This window comes from Trichogramma pretiosum, unplaced genomic scaffold, assembly GCF_000599845.2.
Source record: "Trichogramma pretiosum strain Unisexual culture from Peru unplaced genomic scaffold, Tpre_2.0 scaffold21, whole genome shotgun sequence".
NCBI classification, from domain to species: Eukaryota; Metazoa; Arthropoda; class Insecta; order Hymenoptera; family Trichogrammatidae; genus Trichogramma; species Trichogramma pretiosum.
In genome coordinates, this window is record NW_019640940.1 from 279,271 (window position 1) to 298,827 (window position 19,557).

Consider the following 19,557-nt stretch of genomic DNA (forward strand, 5'->3'; position numbering starts at 1 on the left):
GGGGGTCACACGTATAGGCGTTCGGCGCAAAAATTTCTGGAACGTCGTCTACTATACACGTAACTTATATCAAGGAAAAAAAATTACGACCCGAATACGTCTAGCTCGAGGGCACAATCTTGCAAACATCTTTCTGCAATATATACGGGCGGCGCGGCGACGGCGCTAGGTTACGATTCGTCGTGAACTTTTTGCTTTTTTTCGAGGGGGGGGGGGGGGGTGTGAGAAGTGCCACTGCACAGCCTCGCTCGCAGACCTCGATATCGCGCTCGCAGTGCAGTTGTCGAATTCTCGCTTTCGCGCATATGCCCGTGACACTCGTACGTCGTAACGTCTCGATTTTAGCCCCTTTAGGGCAACTTTTAAATCATTTTTATATCAGTTCCCATAGACTCCGAGCTTGACATTTTTTTCTCGCTTATACATATTTCTTTTTTTTTTTTTCGTCAATTTTCTTCGTCTCTTTTTCTCGCGCTCTCGCCTGGATTCTCGGATTTCACGAATCAAATATTTGAGATACATTTTGTGTGCCTACACAGATCAATCATCTCTCCGCTCGCGGAAAATAGCTCTTTAAGGCTAAAGTAAAGAAGACATTTTCCATCATCGCGCTTCATTATCTTCCGATAATTCAAAATTGACAGAGTCGGTTTTAACGAGAAAATCACCGCGTCGACGCGAACACTCGTTTGTTGTCTTCTTATCTCGAAAGCCGTACGAACCACAAAGGGCTGCTGCTGCCATGGACTTATCGAGTCTTATCGGCAAAATTAGCGAGTGACGTCCAAGTAAAGCCAACCTCGTCAAGCATATAACGTCGATATTAAGCGACGTAATTGGATAATCTGAGGAAATTGTCGAGGGCTCTCGAATGCCGTTCTTTTACAAAGTTCAACCCCTCGGTACTCTCCCTCTCTATTAGGCGCAAAAAATCCCACGGAATCGACGAAACACTCCTAATTTTCGATGAAAATCATAATGCGAACCGGCCAATCGCATTATTTACATGCAAATAAGCAATTTTACACTTCCAATTCCCGAGGCCGCGAAATCAGATTCGCTCTGCGGCTGAATTAGCAAAACTCATTTTGCAAAACTATACGTTAATTAAGGAATACACGAAAACCGAACGGCCGAGCGAGAGAACAGAGACGTCATAGATGTAGCGCGCGCGCTCGCAATTTGACCGGCAACAACTGGGCATCGAATTTTGCGCCCAGTGCACAATATATCTCCATAAGTTGATGCATGAAATACGGGTGAGAGAGAGAAAGAGAGAGGATGTTTTGTAAATGAAGTTCATTTGGGTCATTGTTATACGTCCAAGTGGAAAATCAATAAGCCTTCGAAGAGCAGCTGTGTTTTATAACGCGCGAGAGCTATATAAATCAGCGAGCGCGCGCGGAAACTTGTTATGGAATCGCTTGGCTGTTTAAAACATCATTATTTATCAGCTGCATTTGACACGTCCCACGTTATTATTTATCACTTAATACATTCGCTCGCTGCTGCTGCCTGTGTGTATCTCTCGTTCGGGATTATTCGGTACTTTTGCGCATCATATATTCCGCGCGGTTCGCGTTCATTCGCGTACCTCTATATATACAGCTCTTTATACTTATCGGAGAGAGAGAGAGAAAAAAAACCACACCACCGTTGAATATATTTTCTCTCTCTCCCTTTTTTCATCTTCTATTTTGCTTTTTTTTTTACCATTCGTTAAAACTGAATTTCGGAATAGTTCGCGAGAATATTTCGATGTATTTTTTATTCGGCCGTAGCAGCAGCAGCACCGGGGAGCTGGTAGGTATATAGCTAAAAAATTACTAAATAATAATTTAAAAATAGATTTTTTTTCGCACATCCGACGAATATGATTTCCAATGGGTGGCGAAATGAAAAAAAAAGAGAATAATAAATCCGTTTAAATGGCAAAATCACGAATACGATGGAATTGAAGTTGCATACGGAAGATCGGCGCAGTATGCAATCAAAAAAAGCATGTCCGCGCGCGCTCGTACGCCGGGGCGCGCTTCGTATAATATAAATTTATTCGGCTCCCTTCCTGCTTGTCTCTCCCTTTCTCTCTCGTCGCTCGTCGCGCGCATGCACGCACACACACCCACACAGACCAGAGAACAGTTAAAATTAACAAACGTACAGTTTAATGGATGGAAAAAAAGAGTGTCGAGTTGGCTCGTCCGGGCGTAATCCCCGTGTAATTTACATAATCACTTAACGAATCTGCGACCGGTGGTTCGGACGACGAGGACAACGACGACGTACACACTCGCTCGCGCACTGCAGGTGAAAATCGCATTGCCGCTAGCGTGTGCGGGTGCGGGTGAAAACGAAATCGTTGGAGATAAATTTGTAATAAAGTCCTTGGCTGCGCTCGTTGGTGTAATGAGTATTTACAGCTGATTTTGTATTATATCGAGAACGTGTCAGTCTCTCGAATACACGCAGTGAGGCACAATTGATCGAGAGGTTCACTACGTGCCTCGTGCACATCGTCGTCGTCATCGTCATCATCATCGTCATCGACATATCGTACGTCCGCCATGCATAAGCGATGACATGCACAAGTGCGCGCGGTAGACGGTACAGCCACCCACCCCTCGGATTAATTCGTATTTCAATATGTGAACGCAATTATGGATGATCCTGCCTGATGAATCGAGCACAAGACGTCAGCTCTACGGGACGGATTATTTCGACTCGGTCTGGTTTATTTTCATCGCAACGGCCGTTCCCAATCTGGTTATGATTTAAACATGTTTGTTCGGCTGCTGCGAAACTCGTCGAAGTTGAAAATCTCTCGCTTCGCGACTAGGAATGAACGACAATTCATAAATTTGAAAGAAACTCGATAAATTTAATCTTCAGGGTGTTTTATTTAGTTGCCTCGCGTCTACAGCTGTGTATCACTTCTCGAAGGCTGGGAGGGTAAAACGAATGTAACTTTGCGCTGGGTTTTATTTCACGCAGATGCCCATGGGATTAATTAATGAAAAATTGTGGTGCCTTTAATAGCCATGTTTATGGTTCTTTAATGCCGTGCAGCTATTAAAAAAAAAACAATCTCAAACGATCGGTTTACTCAATTGACTCAATAACTATCCGATAGAGCTGATATTTCGCTCATCATTATTTACGTACGATTTACCGACGCTATTTTCCTCATTCAACATGAAATTACGATCATTTACATGATCGTTACAAACGTTCTAATTATTTACCAAAGCTTCTATTGTGTATTATTTGTATTTCCATTGCTTCAAATTATTATATTTTTATTTTTCAATGTTTACATCAAACGGTCTTCACTAGAATATTATGAACAATGCGATTGTCTTTTTATCGAGTTATTTTTGAAAAAGCTGGAATTATTAGAAAAATCCAAGCTATGGGATTAAGATTTATTCTTCGAAATAAAGTAATTGAAGGTACGCTGCAATAAAGTAACTACGATTAGGGTAGATTTGATGGATTCATTTTGTTCCAATATCTCTTCGACTTGATCCTTCAATTAATCTGCGGATCAAACTGAGATATCTCCATTAATATAGATGTAGTTATTTAGCTTACATTTATTAATTACAGATTCGTTCTATATAGTCAATTGCAATAAACAAATTTAAATTCAAAATATTAATACGATACCTATCTAATTTATCAAATTACATTGGATTGAAAAACACCAAATATCATTGATAAATGTGAATTATTCCCACGGATGGAAATCGCTATAGCTACGAATTTGAAAAATAAATTCAAAACAAGCATTATAACTAAATATTCATTTGAAGTTATTTGCATCAAGTATATTATTCAAACGAAGAATAGCTATAGATAATATGTTCGTTTGAAAGTTCTATTTGAAAATCGAGCCACCTCGTGCATGATGGCTTTGAATGCACCCCATCTGATTCGCCTGATTTCATTCATTCAAAATATACAAAGTGCAACTTACTCTCGAAAAACTGCGTTAACTATTTATTTTTACTGAAAATTTTTTAGATATAAAAGTAAAAAATTGTAAGAAAGTACACTACGTAATTATTCTGAAAGTGGGCAAATACAGTTCACTTGATGTATACGTGTGTGCAATTGTCGTTGCATCCTCACCTATACCACTTCAGTTCGAGATGCATTGAAATATAAAAGAGTAGCAGACGTTCACACAGATTGACCGACGAGGCGTTAAAAAAATTGTCGAGTCCACGAGAGACGCATGAAACAATTTTGCTCTCCGTAAAAATATTTATAAAAATCGAACGTTTGCCGAGAAGTAATGCAAAAAGCGCACGTTTCGAAGCTATGTAATTTCAGAAACGACGACGACGACGACGACGTCGAGCCATTACGGGCTCGATCGAGCATGTACCATAGAACGCGAAGCGTGGCGCGCGTACACAAAGAAAAATATTCAAATACGTGATTGCAGTCGCGCGATGATTTAAAATTCAGCGCCACCGTGCGCAGTACCAGTCCCTTTGACCTTTTTATATAACTCCGCACTCAAGCTGCTATACTTTTCCTTTTCCTTCGCTTCTTTTTTTCTCGTGCCCTTTCCTCCCGCGACTCTCTCGTTTCTTCTACCCTTGAGTACCAATTACGAAAATATGACACCACGAGAGAGCGAGAGAGAGAGAGAAGAGACGAAGAAGTGGAAGGCGAAGAAGAAGAAGAAGAATAAGTATCTTAGACAAACGAAGCTGAATAGGAAGGAAGTGCAGCGATGAACACGACAAAATTATTTTCTTTGATCAAAAGTTTCAAGTAAGACCACCCCGGCTGGATTCCAAGGTAATTCAGGCAATTTCCAAGTTCAAAAGTCTCTCGATTTTCTCCATCAAGTCTATATCTACATCTCTTATTTTCTATGAATACGAAGGATGATAAATCTTGAAGCCTTTGTTCTGAAAATAATTGCCGCATCAGTTATTAGTCTTTATACCCTCCTCCTCCTTCTACACTCTCTCCTTTCCCATGAATACATATATCCTCGCCTCGGCCGTGTATACCTATATACGCGCTTTGGGAAACTTTTTTCAGTTGCTGACACAAGGTACTTAAATTTTATGATCTTAGTTAACTCATGTCTAGACAATACGCATCGCCCCCTCCCCCGCCCCCCTCATTCAAAGGACTTCATTAATCGACTAGTTAACTCAAAAGTTTTCGTAAACTCCCATAGCCGTAAATTCATGACAGTCATTTTTTTTAGGCGCGCTCGAAGATTATTTTTCACCACCACCCCTTGCCACGCGCGCGTGAAAGTTACGGAAAAATTCGAGGATAAACGCCCGCGCGCGCGCGACAGACAGCTTAGTTCGCACACTACTTTCGACGAAAAAAGAAAGAAAAAAATTATGGAACCTCCACGCGGCTAGATTTTAATTTTCTAATGAAAAATGACTGACTCGAATTTCGCTACTATATTCCATCAATACTATAATAGCTTCTCCAGGGCGCGCGCGCGCGTAAGCACAAACACCCCCCGATAACAATAAGCCTTCAATTTGCTCTTATATACTGCTCTACGGTCTCGCACTTGCGCGCGCGGGCGAGAAGGCAGACTTCCTCTTTCGGAATTCTATCTAAGACCTCATTCCTCATTCATCCGCGCGCGCACCGTATATATAGTATATAGAGAGTTAGCCCTGCCGCTCCCGCTCCCGCGCGCGCAAAAGAGGATATGGGAATGTTGAATGTGTCATTAATTATACAGAAGCCGCCTTCGATGCATCGAGGCTTGCTTAAATCGCAATAAATCGTTTGTGGCGCTTCTTCCGAGAAGGATGTACAAGCTGCTCCTCGTCGGCAATAGTTGCTCGCACACCCAAGCACACTGCACACACACGTACACACAACTACGAGAGTTCAATTTATTTACGTCGCTCAGGCGTCGACGGCGTGGCACGCCGAGGGAAGAGAGAGAGAGAGAGGACGTTTTTCCTAAAGCCCTTTTGTATGTGTGTGTGTGTGTGTGTGGGTGGGTGCGCAAGATCGGAACTCGCATCTTGAGTGTTTTTCGATGTCAGACTGTGCCGAGGAAAGCTACCTGTGCCCCGGAGCTGCGCATTTTCACAGCTACTACTACTACTACTACTATTACTACTACTGCACGGAACACGCCGACCGAAATCTCTCTTTAATTTTCCCAATTGACATTTTTATGACTTTGCATCGGCATTATAAGCGCAACTGTATGTGTGCGCTGAATAACTTAGGAAAGTAGCGAGAGAGAGACTCGTGTTTTTATTACGGGCGTATGCGGCATGCACAAATATACATGTGTACTGTACAACATCGCGAAATAGACGGGATAACGCGGCCGCGCTGAGATCTCAAACGAAGCGAACCTACGAGCCATAAATCCATTTATATATCTTGTTTTGCCGAGATCCAAACGAAATTCGCGGAATTCTTGATAAGCAAAAAAGGCGTATGCAGTTGTGAGAAAAGCAGATCGCGGGCAGGAGGTAAAGAAAGTTGCGCTCTTGTAAGCAAGCGAGAGCCTAGGCCAGAGCTCGAGGGGCTCGAAGATAAAAGAGTGAGATATAGTGAAGCAAAGTAGAGAGAGAGAGAGAGAGAGAGAGAAGGAGAAAAATTGCAACATCCATTGGCTTTGGCGCATTTTCAGGGATAAATATACAGCACACGTCGGCTTCGGCCCGAAAGGAAGGAAGAATGAGGGAGAAAGCTCTACCTGTATGTAGGGCAATACCGTACTACTGCATACGTGTGTATACTCTCGACTATATACACTTGTGTATGTGTGCGCGGCACGATCTTTGCACCCTTGCATTTCAATGATCCGAGCTCGAGCTTGCATACACACACACACACACACACACAGAGCTGGCCCAGCAAATAAGCCCGACGCATCCATCTCCTTTGGTCGGGCGCACTAACTACCAGCTGTCGCAGCAGCAGCAGCAGTATAGCTCGGCGGCAGCGCTGCAGTTCTCTCGTTGAATGTACCTATATAGCTCTCTCTATACAGGCTTTTGCTCCCGACTCTCTTGTTACGTGGCGCACTACTCGCACGCTTATACGTATACAGCTTTTGCATAGATATACCCCGAGCCCCTTTTTTTTCTATACCCTTGAAAATGTTCAAAAGTCCATTTCGCAAAGAATTTTTCGTCGCGATTCACCCTGCACTGGGATCGTGCGTGTGTGGTGCGGCTTTCACCGCCTCGCGAACAAGTGAACATACGTACGAGTATCAAATTACGTTCAATTATTTAATTAACTTTATTGACTTTTAATACATATATTGGTTTAAGCTTATAAAGTCCATATGAAATATTCACGATGATGATGATGATGATGATATCGGTGAGAGATTAAACATTTGCTATATGTATTTCGTGCATACTTCCTTGGGAATGTCACTAAATATTGGCCAAACTATTTTGCGAAACGTGCGATAAAATAATTGAGTATACGAAATTGATCGATGAAAAGTATGCAACTAGTGGTATTTCAATCGAGTAAAGATATACATTTTTTATCGGGTGAAAACTAGGTTCGTTTTGTAGTCGGAGGTTTTTACAAGCAATAAACGTTATATGACAATAGATAAAAAGATTTAAGACGCGGATAAAATTAACAGCTAATGAATAATAATGTTTTAAATACATATAGTACGATCATAAATATAATTTGATCTAAACTTAGCAGGATAATAATGTTTACGCCTAATATCGATGATACACCTAATGGAATCCATAATTTTTTGCTCCATAATACATTATGAACGCGAGTACAATAATAATAGCGAATCTTATAGACAGTCTTGGTAAAATCTGAATTGACCAAATGCTTCGCGTTTAATCTTCAGATTATGTATAAAAAACGTAATTAATATCTAGAAATTAAATTATCGTCAATTACACAATATATTAATAATCACTTAATAATACGCTAGTATTTACAATACTATAATGTCTAAAGATTAATCATCACAGCTTTTACTCGGTATAGATAAGGCACGCTCATTGCTCTTAAATATACACAGTCGTTTTTACAATAAAAAATATTACTTACGCTTACAATACTTTTTTGATCCCTTTGTTGCTAGTTCGATTGATTTAAGTACATTGATTCTCTTTCTTCTTTTTTTTTTAACCTACACAAAATCTACGCCTTGCTCAAAAAACGAGATACAACGAAGACTATAAAAAATTTCTCGAAGCAATATAAAAATACTCTACATTCTTAATTAACATTCCACGTCGGATTTTCGATATTCATGGCACTCGCAGCCGTCGTGAAAGGCTACCGTTTCGTTTCTTATATCGTCTATCTCTGGAATATACACGTTGTGCGTGGTCCAGGAAATTTTCGGTCTGCAAAAGAATACGTAGCCTTCCGGAGTGTGCTGGTCCGTGCAGCATCCTTTGGATCTGAAAAGTAGATGAAGTGGTTTTCTTTTTACTGTTGCTACGATGAAAAAATTTTTTATTCAACTATGCAATTTAAAACTCACAAACATTTTCTGCCTTGCGGCACCAGTTTACTTGGTATATTAACCAAGTATCTTGGCTGCAATTTTTTGTTCACCGATTCTTGCGGATACTCGTTTTGTTCCTATGAAAAATCATCATCATTATTAATTTTATTAATTTAACAGATAAAAGTGTACAATTCAAAGGAAGAAAATAATAATGAAAATTACCCTAACTCTGCATATCGGCCTGAACTCGGGAAAATCCTGGGCATTTCGCGCACTGTCCATTTGTTCGTTTTCGTCAATTTCATCATCATCGTCGCCGTCGTCGCCAAATCGTACGCCAATGTCAACTTTGACACTTTTCAACGGTGCAGCGATCTTCGTAAGTGGACTATTAATAATGTGACCCGATGGCTTGTTCTGTGACCAAACGAATGAACAAAATTTAAAACAACGTTCATGAAGACTTAGCTGATTAAACATAAATAAAAAAAACTCGCATCTTACCAGTAAAAAAGTCCTCGCGTAAGCCCTTTGTATCGCAGCCAAAGGATAATTTTCCACGTTCTCGCAGGTCAATTCGCCGCAAGACGTCGATGTTTTCACATCGATATTTTTGTGTATCCTTCGATGCTTCTTGCCGCTGTCGAAACTGGGAAATTGTAATTTCGCCTGCAATATAGGGAAAAGTAACGAATGAGTCCTATCTATTATCGACGAATATATAAAAAATAATCCTCGAGATTATCGAACTTACGATATCCTGCAAATGCAGCGGCTTGTGGCCGCTTTCCCCGAGCGCCGATATTAGTTTGATTTCACTATTGCTGAGCTCGGTATAAGTGAGCTGGTTGACGTTTTCGTAGATCCAGCGATTATCTTTGAAACATTGTGCTATCTGCGTCAACTGCAAAATCCGTAAAACACAGAGCGAGTGAGATACAATCGATATCAAATATACATTGCTTATTACACTATGCAATGAAAACTTGTTAGTCATTCCATGTGTGACATTTCTAATTATAATACTTGTTCTCACTGACCAACAATGCAACCGCAGCAGATAAACGCATAAAAAGACTTGTACATATAATACCGAACACTCTTCGCGCGCGTATACGTGCGACTGCATCGAGCGTTTGAAATTAAAATTTTCTCTCGATTGTTCATCGCGAAGTGTCTTAAAAAAAATGAATTGTTTTGACAGCTGATGCATCATTGCATCAACGACGCATAATAAAGGCAACACACGTTACGTAAATAAATCATAAACAGAAAATTTTACACGAGAAAAAGAAAAGGAAGAAGAAAAAAATTTTCACTCACCAATATTAAGTAAATCAGCGCCGAAGTGAAAACCACTGATAACGTATTTGCAAATTGATGATTCATCTTTATAATTTGTCCGGAGAGAGATGTCTGTCTCTGATTCCAAAAAAAATAAAACAATTGGACGATTTAAATGTCTCTCTCTCTCTCTCTTCGCACTCGATCACTCTTTTTTTTCAACTCACAATTATTTAAAAACTCTGCGACGTGTGCGCGCGCGTGTCGCGTCTCTCGTTTATTGGCACTGAGATATATATATAATACAGAGCGGACGAGTACAGGTGCTCTCTCGTTGGCCGCGGCGCGTATATTATACTATACAGGTAAAAATGCGTGTGTATATATATGATACGTATATATGTCGAAGTTGCGCGCAACACCACACACTCCGCGACGCGCTCACTATACTCAAGAGGTGTTCTCGACGGGCAGAAAGTCTACGGTTGTCTGTGCGGGATCCTGGACCGGCGAGGCTCTTTTATAATATATGGAGCGGCCTTATCAGTTATCACTTTATACGCGCGCTCCGTCGCGCACCCGATCACTTTTTCTCCCGCGTGAGGCCTCTCTCTCTCTCTCTCTCCCCCTGTTCTCGTGTGTGTTTGTGTGTATATAAGCGCACTATATGGATGCGTGCGTTGGTTGGGCAGAGAGCTCGCGATCTGCGTCTGTGTGTTTCTCAGTGTGTGTGTTGTACTATGCGTCGTCAGCAGAAGCAGCCCGGGGGCTAATAATCAAGAGTTTACTTTTTTGCCTCTCGTCTTGTTTTCTTTTATTTTTCCGCGCTTTTTCGCCGCAGACGTCGCGCGCGCGCGCGAGCCACGCGACGCGTGCCTCTCAATAAGTCACACATTATCGCGAACCGGCTAATATGGTTATTTACTAGTGATGTTTAGTGTAATTTTAACGTTTTTTCTTTCCTTTTTTTTTATTTGTTTTATTTTTAATCGCGAGATGCTGCGCCGAGATTAAAAATGTTTAATGTGACGTAAGTCGTAAACACGACCTTCGACTTCATTCTGGGTCAAAATCACATAACATCGTGTATTTACAACCAGCGTATCGAACATTTTTTCGATCGAAAATAGCCTCGAAATTCGCACGTACATAATCTCGTTATATATGTACGGCGCGCGACAAAATTGTTGTTAAGTATGTCGTCGCATCGACGCGTATTATAATATGGACAAGTGTGCGAAAGAGAGAGAGAGAGATCATTGTTCGCGCACGCAATGTAACGATGACGCAGGTGCACGACGACTTATCGATTTTATCATCGATTGCCGCGATCGTAATTAGACAAATCATATATACGAGAAAGTAAATATCATTTTACGAGGAAAAAGAAGGCGCGATTCGCGTTCTAGCAGCAGCGACGTTCTAAAAAAAATAAAGCGTTTGATCAGCAGAAATCGCAGCAGCAGCAGCGCATGGTCGTTGACTTTTGCCGAGCGCGCGCGCGCGCAAGTGCATCTACTGCTCGAGCTGGCTATATCGTTTATTCCATCGATGACAAACATTATAAAAAAGTTAATGCGAGGAAAAGTGGAAAGAAAAAAGAGAGTAAGGAAAATAACGAAAGAAATCGAGTCTGCCCGTGCTGCAAAATTGATTTATTCAACAAATTAGTGTGTATCTCTCGCTCTCGGTTCAAAGTGCTGCTATTGCTCAGGCATCGGCAAAAACGGTTACGTCGGTTGGTCATATAAAATAAAATAAAATAAAAAAAACCGAAAAAGAGAAGATTTTTGCAACACGAAGTAAACAAAAGCCCAAGGAAATAGAATGACAAATAAGAAATGCATGCAGTCTGGGCAATCCACGCGATGAGTCACCCACGGCGAGCGCGCGTGATCGGTCAGTCGCTCTCTCTCTCGCTCAAACGTGCGTATTAAATACGTGTGAGTATGCATGTCTTGTCGGCTGCTGCTGCTGCTGCCGCGGCCCCCATAAAAGCGGATATAGGTATAGCAGCCCTTCGATTCGCGCGCACATCTCGCGCAATAGTTGCATCAAGTGGCGTATGCGTACGATGCATCATGCGCATACCATGTATATATTCCCCTCCCTCCCTCGCGTGCGTAAACTGGTCCGACGTAATGAGTGTATTTACACACGCGTTATAATGCAACTTTATCGCGCCGCGCGACTTTTACACACGCGCTCGTGGTCAGTGCAGCTCCCATGGAAGTACGCGCGTACGTATGTATAATATGCATCGGCGGAGTAGGAGCGATCACTGACGTCACGAGGAAAGGATATGCAATACCATGCCAGCTAGCCATAAAGTCTCTCTCTGGGAGCAAAGAAAGCCGGTTTCCGCTCGCTTAAATGATGAATCGCGTTCACGCGCGCCCGGCCTGCTGCCTATGATACCTGTCGCGCGCGCGCGCGAGAGGCCCCGCTGCTGCCAAAGTGGCGGGGATTTCATGCGTGTGTATGGTGGTATAGAGGCATGATCATCGAAACTTCTTACGTGCGTAAGTACTCGTCATCACGTGCGTGTCGTGTGTTTTTTTTATTTTTCGCGCGCTGCACGACACACTCGCTTTCGCTTCTCTGTATACATACAGGCCTATATCATAATATTAAAGGCAGGTATACACGCCGCTTCAAGTGGAGCTCGCTTAGTCAACGCGTTTGCCGATGGGCTAACGATCGCGATCGCCGATCGACCGCGCAGTAGCAGCAGCACGTAATATAGTAATAATAATCGCACCTTAGAGAGAGAGAGAGAGAGAGAGAGAGAGAGAGAGAGAGAGAGAGATCAGCCGCGACTGGACGTCTGCCACCGCTGTCTGTTTTGTCGTTACGCCGCCGCTTGCATACATTCCATTCCATCGATGACTTGCACCGTGTATGCGATATAGTTCGCACAAGGTTGTGTGCGTGTGCCAGGCGCGCGACATCGGCAGCAGCAGCAGCAGCAGCTGTGTCGCTGAATCATACACCCGACTCGCGACTCCGAGTGTATAATGCGGACTCTCTGTTCATTCATTCATGTTTTGGCGCGCACCGACCTGTCTCTTAATGACTGACTTCTTTTTATTCTTACGTTATATTATTATTGAAAGAGAGATTTCGGCGAGGCCGATTCACGGAAACTGAACTTGCCAATAGCCTATTCATTCACGAGAAATATATACCCGTACCTGCCGTGTTATTCTACTTTTTTTCTGTTTCTTCCTCGTTTTGCTTCTTCTCCTTTATACTCGTGCTCTTCGTTTTACTTCTTGTGGCCCCCCTCTCTGCCTCACTCACTCTGCTATCGATATCTCCGTAGTATATACATATTGCATTAACTAATGAATGGCTCGAGCGTCAAAGAGTAGATACAGAAAAAAAAGGAGTCAAATAAATAATCGATTCTGCGGGATGTGTCGCGCAAACAGGACTTACCCCGGCGAGATTTCGACATACATCCACGCGCGTTTGTACGTCATTACATGCGAGCTGTATTTACATCGCCGAGGGGGTCAGGATACACACGTACATTACACACACACATTCGAAAATTTCGGGTGAATTAACATATTTACATTCCGCGTGTACACGCGCTTCGCTAGAAAAATAAAGTTGTAAAAAACGAGAGAGAGAGAGAAAAAAAAATTAAAAAATGCGATACAAGCGCCCGCAATTCCAGGATAAATGTTTGAATTTCAAATTTAAAGCACCGCGCGATCGCTACTCAGCATACCCGCACATCCTACGCACATGCCGATTTTGTAACTCGTTCGCGCTTGGGCATTATTATTACATTATGTATCCCACTTGCCGATTCGTATTATAACGACGACGACTCGTCTGCGCACGTTCCTGCGTGAATCTTGCATAATCCGTTTGAAAATCGGACCTCGGCTCGCTCATTGAAATAACCCGGACGAAGCTTATGCAAGAATTTCAAGAGCAATGTGCCGCCCCACACGCGGTGACTCGTGCGCAAACACACGTAGGTACACGCGCGATAATGTATACGCGCGTTGCATCGATATATACTTGCGGATTTTTGACCCATACACATAATACATATTCGTCATCTAATAAAAATCTATACGGGATTATAAAAATTCTAAACGATCGTATATACATGTGTATGGGAGTGCTCTTTCATTGATGAAAAAATTTTTACTACGCTGCTGGTGGCCGTGCGCGCGTTCGCGCTGCGATCATTGCAGCGCGCGCGCGCGCGCGTTCGACGTAAAAGTGAATCACGCACGAAGCTATATACGCGCGCGTTCATCGAAGACGACGAAGACGAAATTATTAATAATACGGAATACCTTCTGCGCGCGTTGATTAGCATCTTAGATTTTCTTAAAATAACATTATATGTAGGAAAGGTAAGTTATCACTTGCTGAAATTTCGCGTTAACTGCCTCCTCGCGTCTGACTCACGGAGCGCGTAAATATTTAAAACAAATTATATATTGCATTTTATATTTAAGATGCCTATCGAGCGGAGCAGCGGGGAGAGCAGCACGCACATTTCATGCCAGTGACTCATTGAAAGTTATCGGATTTTAATATTAATAACGATCGAACGTGTGTATTTCATATATACACACTCTCGAGAATTCATTTTTCTTATGTAATTTGACGTGATTTGCACATTCTGTACATTTTCTTCGATATGAAAAAAAAAACGCGTGCACTTGTGTTTATACTTATACGACGAGAGAGAGAGCCCCTCCGAGTAGAAAAAAGCAATCGTTGCATTGCAGCAAAACAAACGACAAAATTTTTTCATATTCACAAGAGCTCGCGCGCAAATACAAAGTTTTGCGAAACTATCGTTAGACTAGAAAAATCAAAGCTCGCGATTTGAATTGTGAATCCCGCTTTATACATAAATGTATGTCTTTGCGGCTTCGCAGTCTTATCTATATAACCGTCTTATCACGCGTACACTCTCTTTCTCTCTCTCTCAAGAGTAGAGTACGCGCGACGTTCAAATGATCTCTGTTCAATGCACTCATCTCCGCGCCGCGCACAGTTTTCTCGGAATAAAAAAGTGACTTTATTTTTTGTTTGTTATATCGGTAAGCCAAGGAATTTCCATTTTCAATAACATTTGTATAGCGATGCGAATCGCAAATTCAGCAGCAATTTCTTCCCTCTTTTTTTTTTATTTTTTGCTTTTTCGCTCTCATCGAGTCCGCTTTGTTTGTTGATCAAACAGTTACTTTTGCAAGATCTTTTTCGATACGTTGAATAATACAAAAATAAAAGAATTTCTTTTGTGTACATAGAGGTTCCTGGGGATCGAGGAATGAGTTTTCATGATTCTGTTGTTACTTCAATCAATAAATAATAGATATATATACTTCTTTCTATTGGTTTATTAACAATACATTACAATATTTCGTAATAATTCTTTGATGAGATTCCACCGCAGAAAAAGCCACAATCGTTATTGCTTTCTCGTCTAGTCGAGCGATAAAAAAAACCCTACGAAAATTAATTTTACAATACCGAGCTTAAAATTCTATTTATCTTATAACGTATGTAGCGCAATAGACACATTTCGTGTCACGCGCGCGCGCACGACGTATACGTATATAATATTGTAAACCTAAATAGAAGATCTGTGAATGGTTATCGTCGTCGTTACACATTATTTTTGCGTAATATTCGAGTGCATACATAAGTACAATATTAATTATCACAATCGCGGAAAGCGGGACACGCGGCTCCGCCGACAAAAAAAACACTAAATACTCTCATTTGCTACATATAACTCGTGGCGTAATCATATACGTATTATTATGTATATAAATACTAGTGTACAATTTATTTATTGCTTCGATTTTTTTTTCTCTAACAAAAGTCGATATCGGAGGAGTGTGTTGCGACCCTCTCAAGCTTAATCTCCCGAGCCAATATCACGAGAAAAAAAAATTCAAGAAGCTCGACACTCGCGACTCTTGGCACGCGCAGCCGCTGGGATTTCTAAATTTTTCTAATTTCACCTGGCTCTTCGTGACGTTGTCGCCGACCGAGATGGCGAACAATTCGAGCACCTCGTACTGTTGCTGGCAGTTTCGTTGGTAGTTCTCGGGCCTCGAGCCGTCGTCGCCGCAGGATACTTTATTTTTGCTGCGGAAAAACGTACGAGAGCTTTAATAAATTCACTCTTTTTTTTTAAATAATTTTGTTGCACTCACTAGCACGACTTGACGTCGATTCCTTGCTTGAAATCCGGAACGTTGACGACGAAGTACTTGCCGCCGTTGACGCCCTTACCTTTGATCGGATATATACGCCGGTACTGCAAATTTGTATTCGTATAACAATTAAGGCATAAAAAGCGGCTTAATATTTAAAAAAGGTATAGAGCTTGTGACGTCACACTCACGATTTCCTCGCACATGGGCTCTGCAATTCTAACGTCAAACATTGAGTTTTGAAAACCCCTGAACAAATTGTTTCATACAAATCTGCATTTACAATATATTGTAAATTGCATCTTGTGCGTGATCGTGCAAAATTTCGACTCACCTCGCCGTTTCCGCGTACAATTGCACTCCGCCGCTGCTCATCGAGCTATCTTTAAGGTTGTGGCGGGCGAACGAGTCCTTCATCATGGAAAAATTAAAAATACCAACCATCTTTTCGTAGGGATAATCGGCCGATTCGTACGCATCCCGACACGACTTCCCGTGGCAGAAGTCGTCCTGTGAGATGTAATTTTCAAACGTATCCGCTACCAGATTAATTTCTGTATCCTAGAGTTTGGTGACAGAAAAAAAAAGATTTTTTAGGTGTAAAAAAAAACAAAAAAGCTCAGTTATTTATTTGTAAGTTATCGTACACGTTTACTTCGCTGCTGTTCAGGACTGGGTATGAATCATTGAAACAAATCTGAAAAGTAGAAGAAAAAGTAAAATAATAATAAAAAAAATCAATTTCAATACTTGTGCATTATTCTAAAATTATTTGCCCCAGTAAAAAATTGCCGATAGTCTCTCGATACAAACAATGCAATTAGTGAATGAAAAGTTATTATCTCCGCGGCATTAAGAAAGTGTATTCACATTGAAAGTTTGTTCGCTGCGGCGAATATTGTTTCCTTCTAAGATATACAAAAGAGACGAAAAAAAAGTATCAGACATTCGACATCTGCGGTTTTATCAGTATGCATAGAAACGAGGATTATATAACGTTTTCATCTTGCCACACTTACATTCTATGCCGATGCATCGTTTAGCATCGTTTCGTTTGGCAAGAGGAAGAGAGAGAGAGAGACAGAGAGAGAGAACGATGATGCGCGTTTCATCGAATAATTGAATTTATTCTCGTTCGTTCGAATCAAAATAAATTTTTTTTTTATAGAAAATTTACGAGCATTGTTTTTTAAATTAAGCTATAGTTTGTATGATGTCACACTTACTAAAAACAACAATAGCGCGGCGAAACTAGTATCTTTTCTTGCGCGCACGTGCCGTCGATTAGTCAATATGGAGCACATTTTCATCACTTTGCACGTCGTTAAAAGTACGTCGAACTAGAAAAAACAAACAAACAAACAAAAATACACAATCAGGTGTCGGGGAAGCGTGCGTGAGAGGTAACGACAACGTTCGACAACGCACTATACCGTTTCGCATACGGGGGTGTCCCCGATATGGTGCGCTTTTAATTCGATTTGGTGACTCTTTTATCTGCTCGGCTTCTTATATAGCACACGCGGCTCTCTCTCTTGGCGCGTTTTGTTCGGGCTGCTCTCGGCAAACTTGTATCGCGCGCACGACTGCTGCGGCGCGCGGAAATGCAACATGCTCGCATCCAATGATGCACATGTTCTCGCACACGCGAGCCACAGGCCGAAGAAAATACCAGATTATACGCGTGCATCGGTGCGTGTATGTGTGCATATACGAATGCATATATCTGCAGAAAGAGCGAGACAGAGACAGAAAGAGACAGAGAGAGAGATCCGCTCATTTGTTTATCTTCCGATTCTTGAGCATCGATTTCCAGTCCGATCATCGTACAAGTCGGTTTTGTTCTCCGCGCGCTCGTAAATTAAAAAGGAGCCTCTCCTCGCGACCGGACTAGCCTCTCGCATGCTGTGAGCTCGCGCGCGGGCTGATTATACATGCAGCAGCGGCGTGTTAGCGCGCGCGAAGATTTTCGAACTCTATTCAGGTTTTCTTCGGAAGTCGTAAAATTTATGTATATTGTATATATTAAGCATGCAATGCCCGAATATATATATTAACGATTGTTGACTCATGCTCCGAGCAGCAGCAGCAGCAGCAGAGAAAGACCCGCGAAGATTACAAGATGTCCGATTATTATATGGACTTTAGTATTATACTGATTCATACTTTCATTAGCTTTCTCAATATCGCGCCGATCGATCGATAAATTAACATTTTTGTCGAGTGCAAAGAATGTGCGCCGATTTATCGATCGATCTTCCACACGTACGCAACAATTTGCTGCTGCTGCTGACCTGTCGATGCGTGTCTCCGAGACACGGAAACAATTGAAGATGTACATTGTCATCGTCGACGTCGTCGTCGTCGTCGCACGAGGAACATCATCATCATAGCAGGCAAGCTACCGTTTTGCGCTCGTGCGAGCGCGCGAAATTCTCGAGACGTCTGCCCGCGCGACATCGGCTCGGCTCGGTCGGTGCTGCGTGCACGCGAGAGAGCACAGATATAGTTCATTGTCCGAATACTTGTTAAGTCATATATAACGCGCAGCGCGCACACGTGGTGGTGGTGGCGGCCGTCGTCGTCGTCGTAGCGGACGCCCATCTGGCTGTTTTTATCGACACGTCATCATGCATACGCGAAACATCTCTCTCTCTCTCTCTCTTGGACTCGCGCGCGCGTGTATTACTCATCGCGATAGAAAATTATGTCAAAAGTAACGAGAGATATATACGCACGCTCGACGATGCAATATAATAATAAGTTGTTTTTAAGATACACGCGTTATTATGTACGTGAGTTTAAAGATTATATATTTTCTTTTTTGCGCTTTTAAGCTCTATAATCGCTCGCTCGCTCGCAGCTTTCGTAATACGCGAGGCCGATTTTATTCATTGAAAACGAATTAGCGTTGTTTATTTATTGATTTATTGATTGGAACTTACTTAGTACGTATGTATTATTTGTTTACACGCTCGCGCGCTATACTCGCACGTTTATATTTATAAAACTTTCATGGCTAACTTCGCGCGTGTATGTGTGTGTGCGGCGCTTTTGTTTTATTTTTCCCGAAAACTGAGAGTCGAGAGATGATTCACGCCTAATATTCGGCCGTGTACCGATGTCTAACGATGAAAATCGGAATTAGCCGCAAAATATTTATTCCAGACATAGAACAGATATTATTATCATTGTTGTTATTACTATTACCGTAGCGATGGTGAAATTTATCCTCAATAAATATTCCTCACGGATAATTTCATACAACCCGTGTAAATTTGTTATCATTCTAATTATAATACTAATACCAGGAAAAAAAAGTAGCGAAATTCGCATCGCGAATGCCAATGTTTCCTTGCGCGGGTACTACGTGGCGTCATTAAAATTCTCATGAATATATAAATTTTACAACGGCTACTGGAATTGATCTGTAATATATTTAATTTATAGGGAAAAAAGGTTAAAAATAGCTGCAATTAACGTTCCTAGCTACCGTGCCGATTCACCACGTCCAAATTCTTCTGACATTCGCGGAATTTTAACCTCGTTTTTAAAAAAAATGTTCTATTTTAATAACTGCCGCTGTCGCGCTGT

The 19,557-nt window shown here is 41.7% G+C and overlaps 2 protein-coding genes across 6 annotated transcripts; both read right to left on the reverse strand.

The window, feature by feature from the left end:
- Positions 1 to 7,321: 7,321 nt before the first annotated feature.
- Positions 7,322 to 9,915, reverse strand: LOC106653731. 2 transcript variants are annotated; one of them, XM_014373270.2, is made up of 6 exons: positions 9,797 to 9,915; positions 9,228 to 9,377; positions 8,978 to 9,142; positions 8,696 to 8,890; positions 8,507 to 8,607; positions 7,322 to 8,423 (listed from the first exon to the last, which is right to left on the reverse strand). In XM_014373270.2, exons 1-6 carry the CDS (start codon positions 9,860 to 9,862, stop codon positions 8,240 to 8,242), a joined length of 861 nt encoding a protein of 286 aa, XP_014228756.1. In that variant the 5' UTR covers positions 9,863 to 9,915; the 3' UTR covers positions 7,322 to 8,239. The 2 variants fall into 2 exon arrangements, with proteins under 2 accessions (XP_014228756.1, XP_023313663.1); XM_023457895.1 differs by having other exon boundaries at positions 8,253 to 8,423; positions 8,511 to 8,607.
- Positions 9,916 to 15,120: 5,205 nt separating this feature from the next.
- LOC106653725 lies at positions 15,121 to 18,967 on the reverse strand. 4 transcript variants are annotated; one of them, XM_014373261.2, is made up of 7 exons: positions 17,397 to 17,535; positions 17,190 to 17,303; positions 16,613 to 16,660; positions 16,298 to 16,524; positions 16,155 to 16,212; positions 15,964 to 16,067; positions 15,121 to 15,895 (listed from the first exon to the last, which is right to left on the reverse strand). In XM_014373261.2, the coding sequence occupies exons 2-7, from the start codon at positions 17,271 to 17,273 to the stop codon at positions 15,682 to 15,684; spliced, it is 735 nt and encodes a 244-aa protein (XP_014228747.1). In that variant the 5' UTR covers positions 17,274 to 17,303; positions 17,397 to 17,535; the 3' UTR covers positions 15,121 to 15,681. The 4 variants fall into 4 exon arrangements, with proteins under 4 accessions (XP_014228747.1, XP_023313653.1, XP_014228748.1 ...); XM_023457885.1 differs by lacking the exons at positions 17,190 to 17,303; positions 17,397 to 17,535 and adding an exon at positions 18,909 to 18,967 and having other exon boundaries at positions 16,611 to 16,660; XM_014373262.2 differs by having other exon boundaries at positions 16,155 to 16,182; positions 17,190 to 17,535.
- Between the last annotated feature and the right edge of the window lie 590 nt (positions 18,968 to 19,557).

Bases quoted from the DNA above. Each gene is read 5' to 3' on its own strand.
- LOC106653731 (XM_014373270.2), bottom strand. From the start codon at position 9,862: ATGAATCATCAATTTGCAAATACGTTATCAGTGGTTTTCACTTCGGCG. The intron at 9,378-9,796 runs GTGAGTGAAAAT...CGGATTTTGCAG, and splicing joins CGCTGATTTACTTAATATTG to TTGACGCAGATAGCACAATG. The intron at 9,143-9,227 runs GTAAGTTCGATA...CCTATATTGCAG, and splicing joins CGCTGCATTTGCAGGATATC to GCGAAATTACAATTTCCCAG.
- LOC106653725 (XM_014373261.2), bottom strand. From the start codon at position 17,273: ATGAAAATGTGCTCCATATTGACTAATCGACGGCACGTGCGCGCAAGA. The intron at 16,525-16,612 runs GTGTACGATAAC...ACCAAACTCTAG, and splicing joins TGAACAGCAGCGAAGTAAAC to GATACAGAAATTAATCTGGT. The intron at 16,213-16,297 runs GTGAGTCGAAAT...CAATTTGTTCAG, and splicing joins TTGTACGCGGAAACGGCGAG to GGGTTTTCAAAACTCAATGT.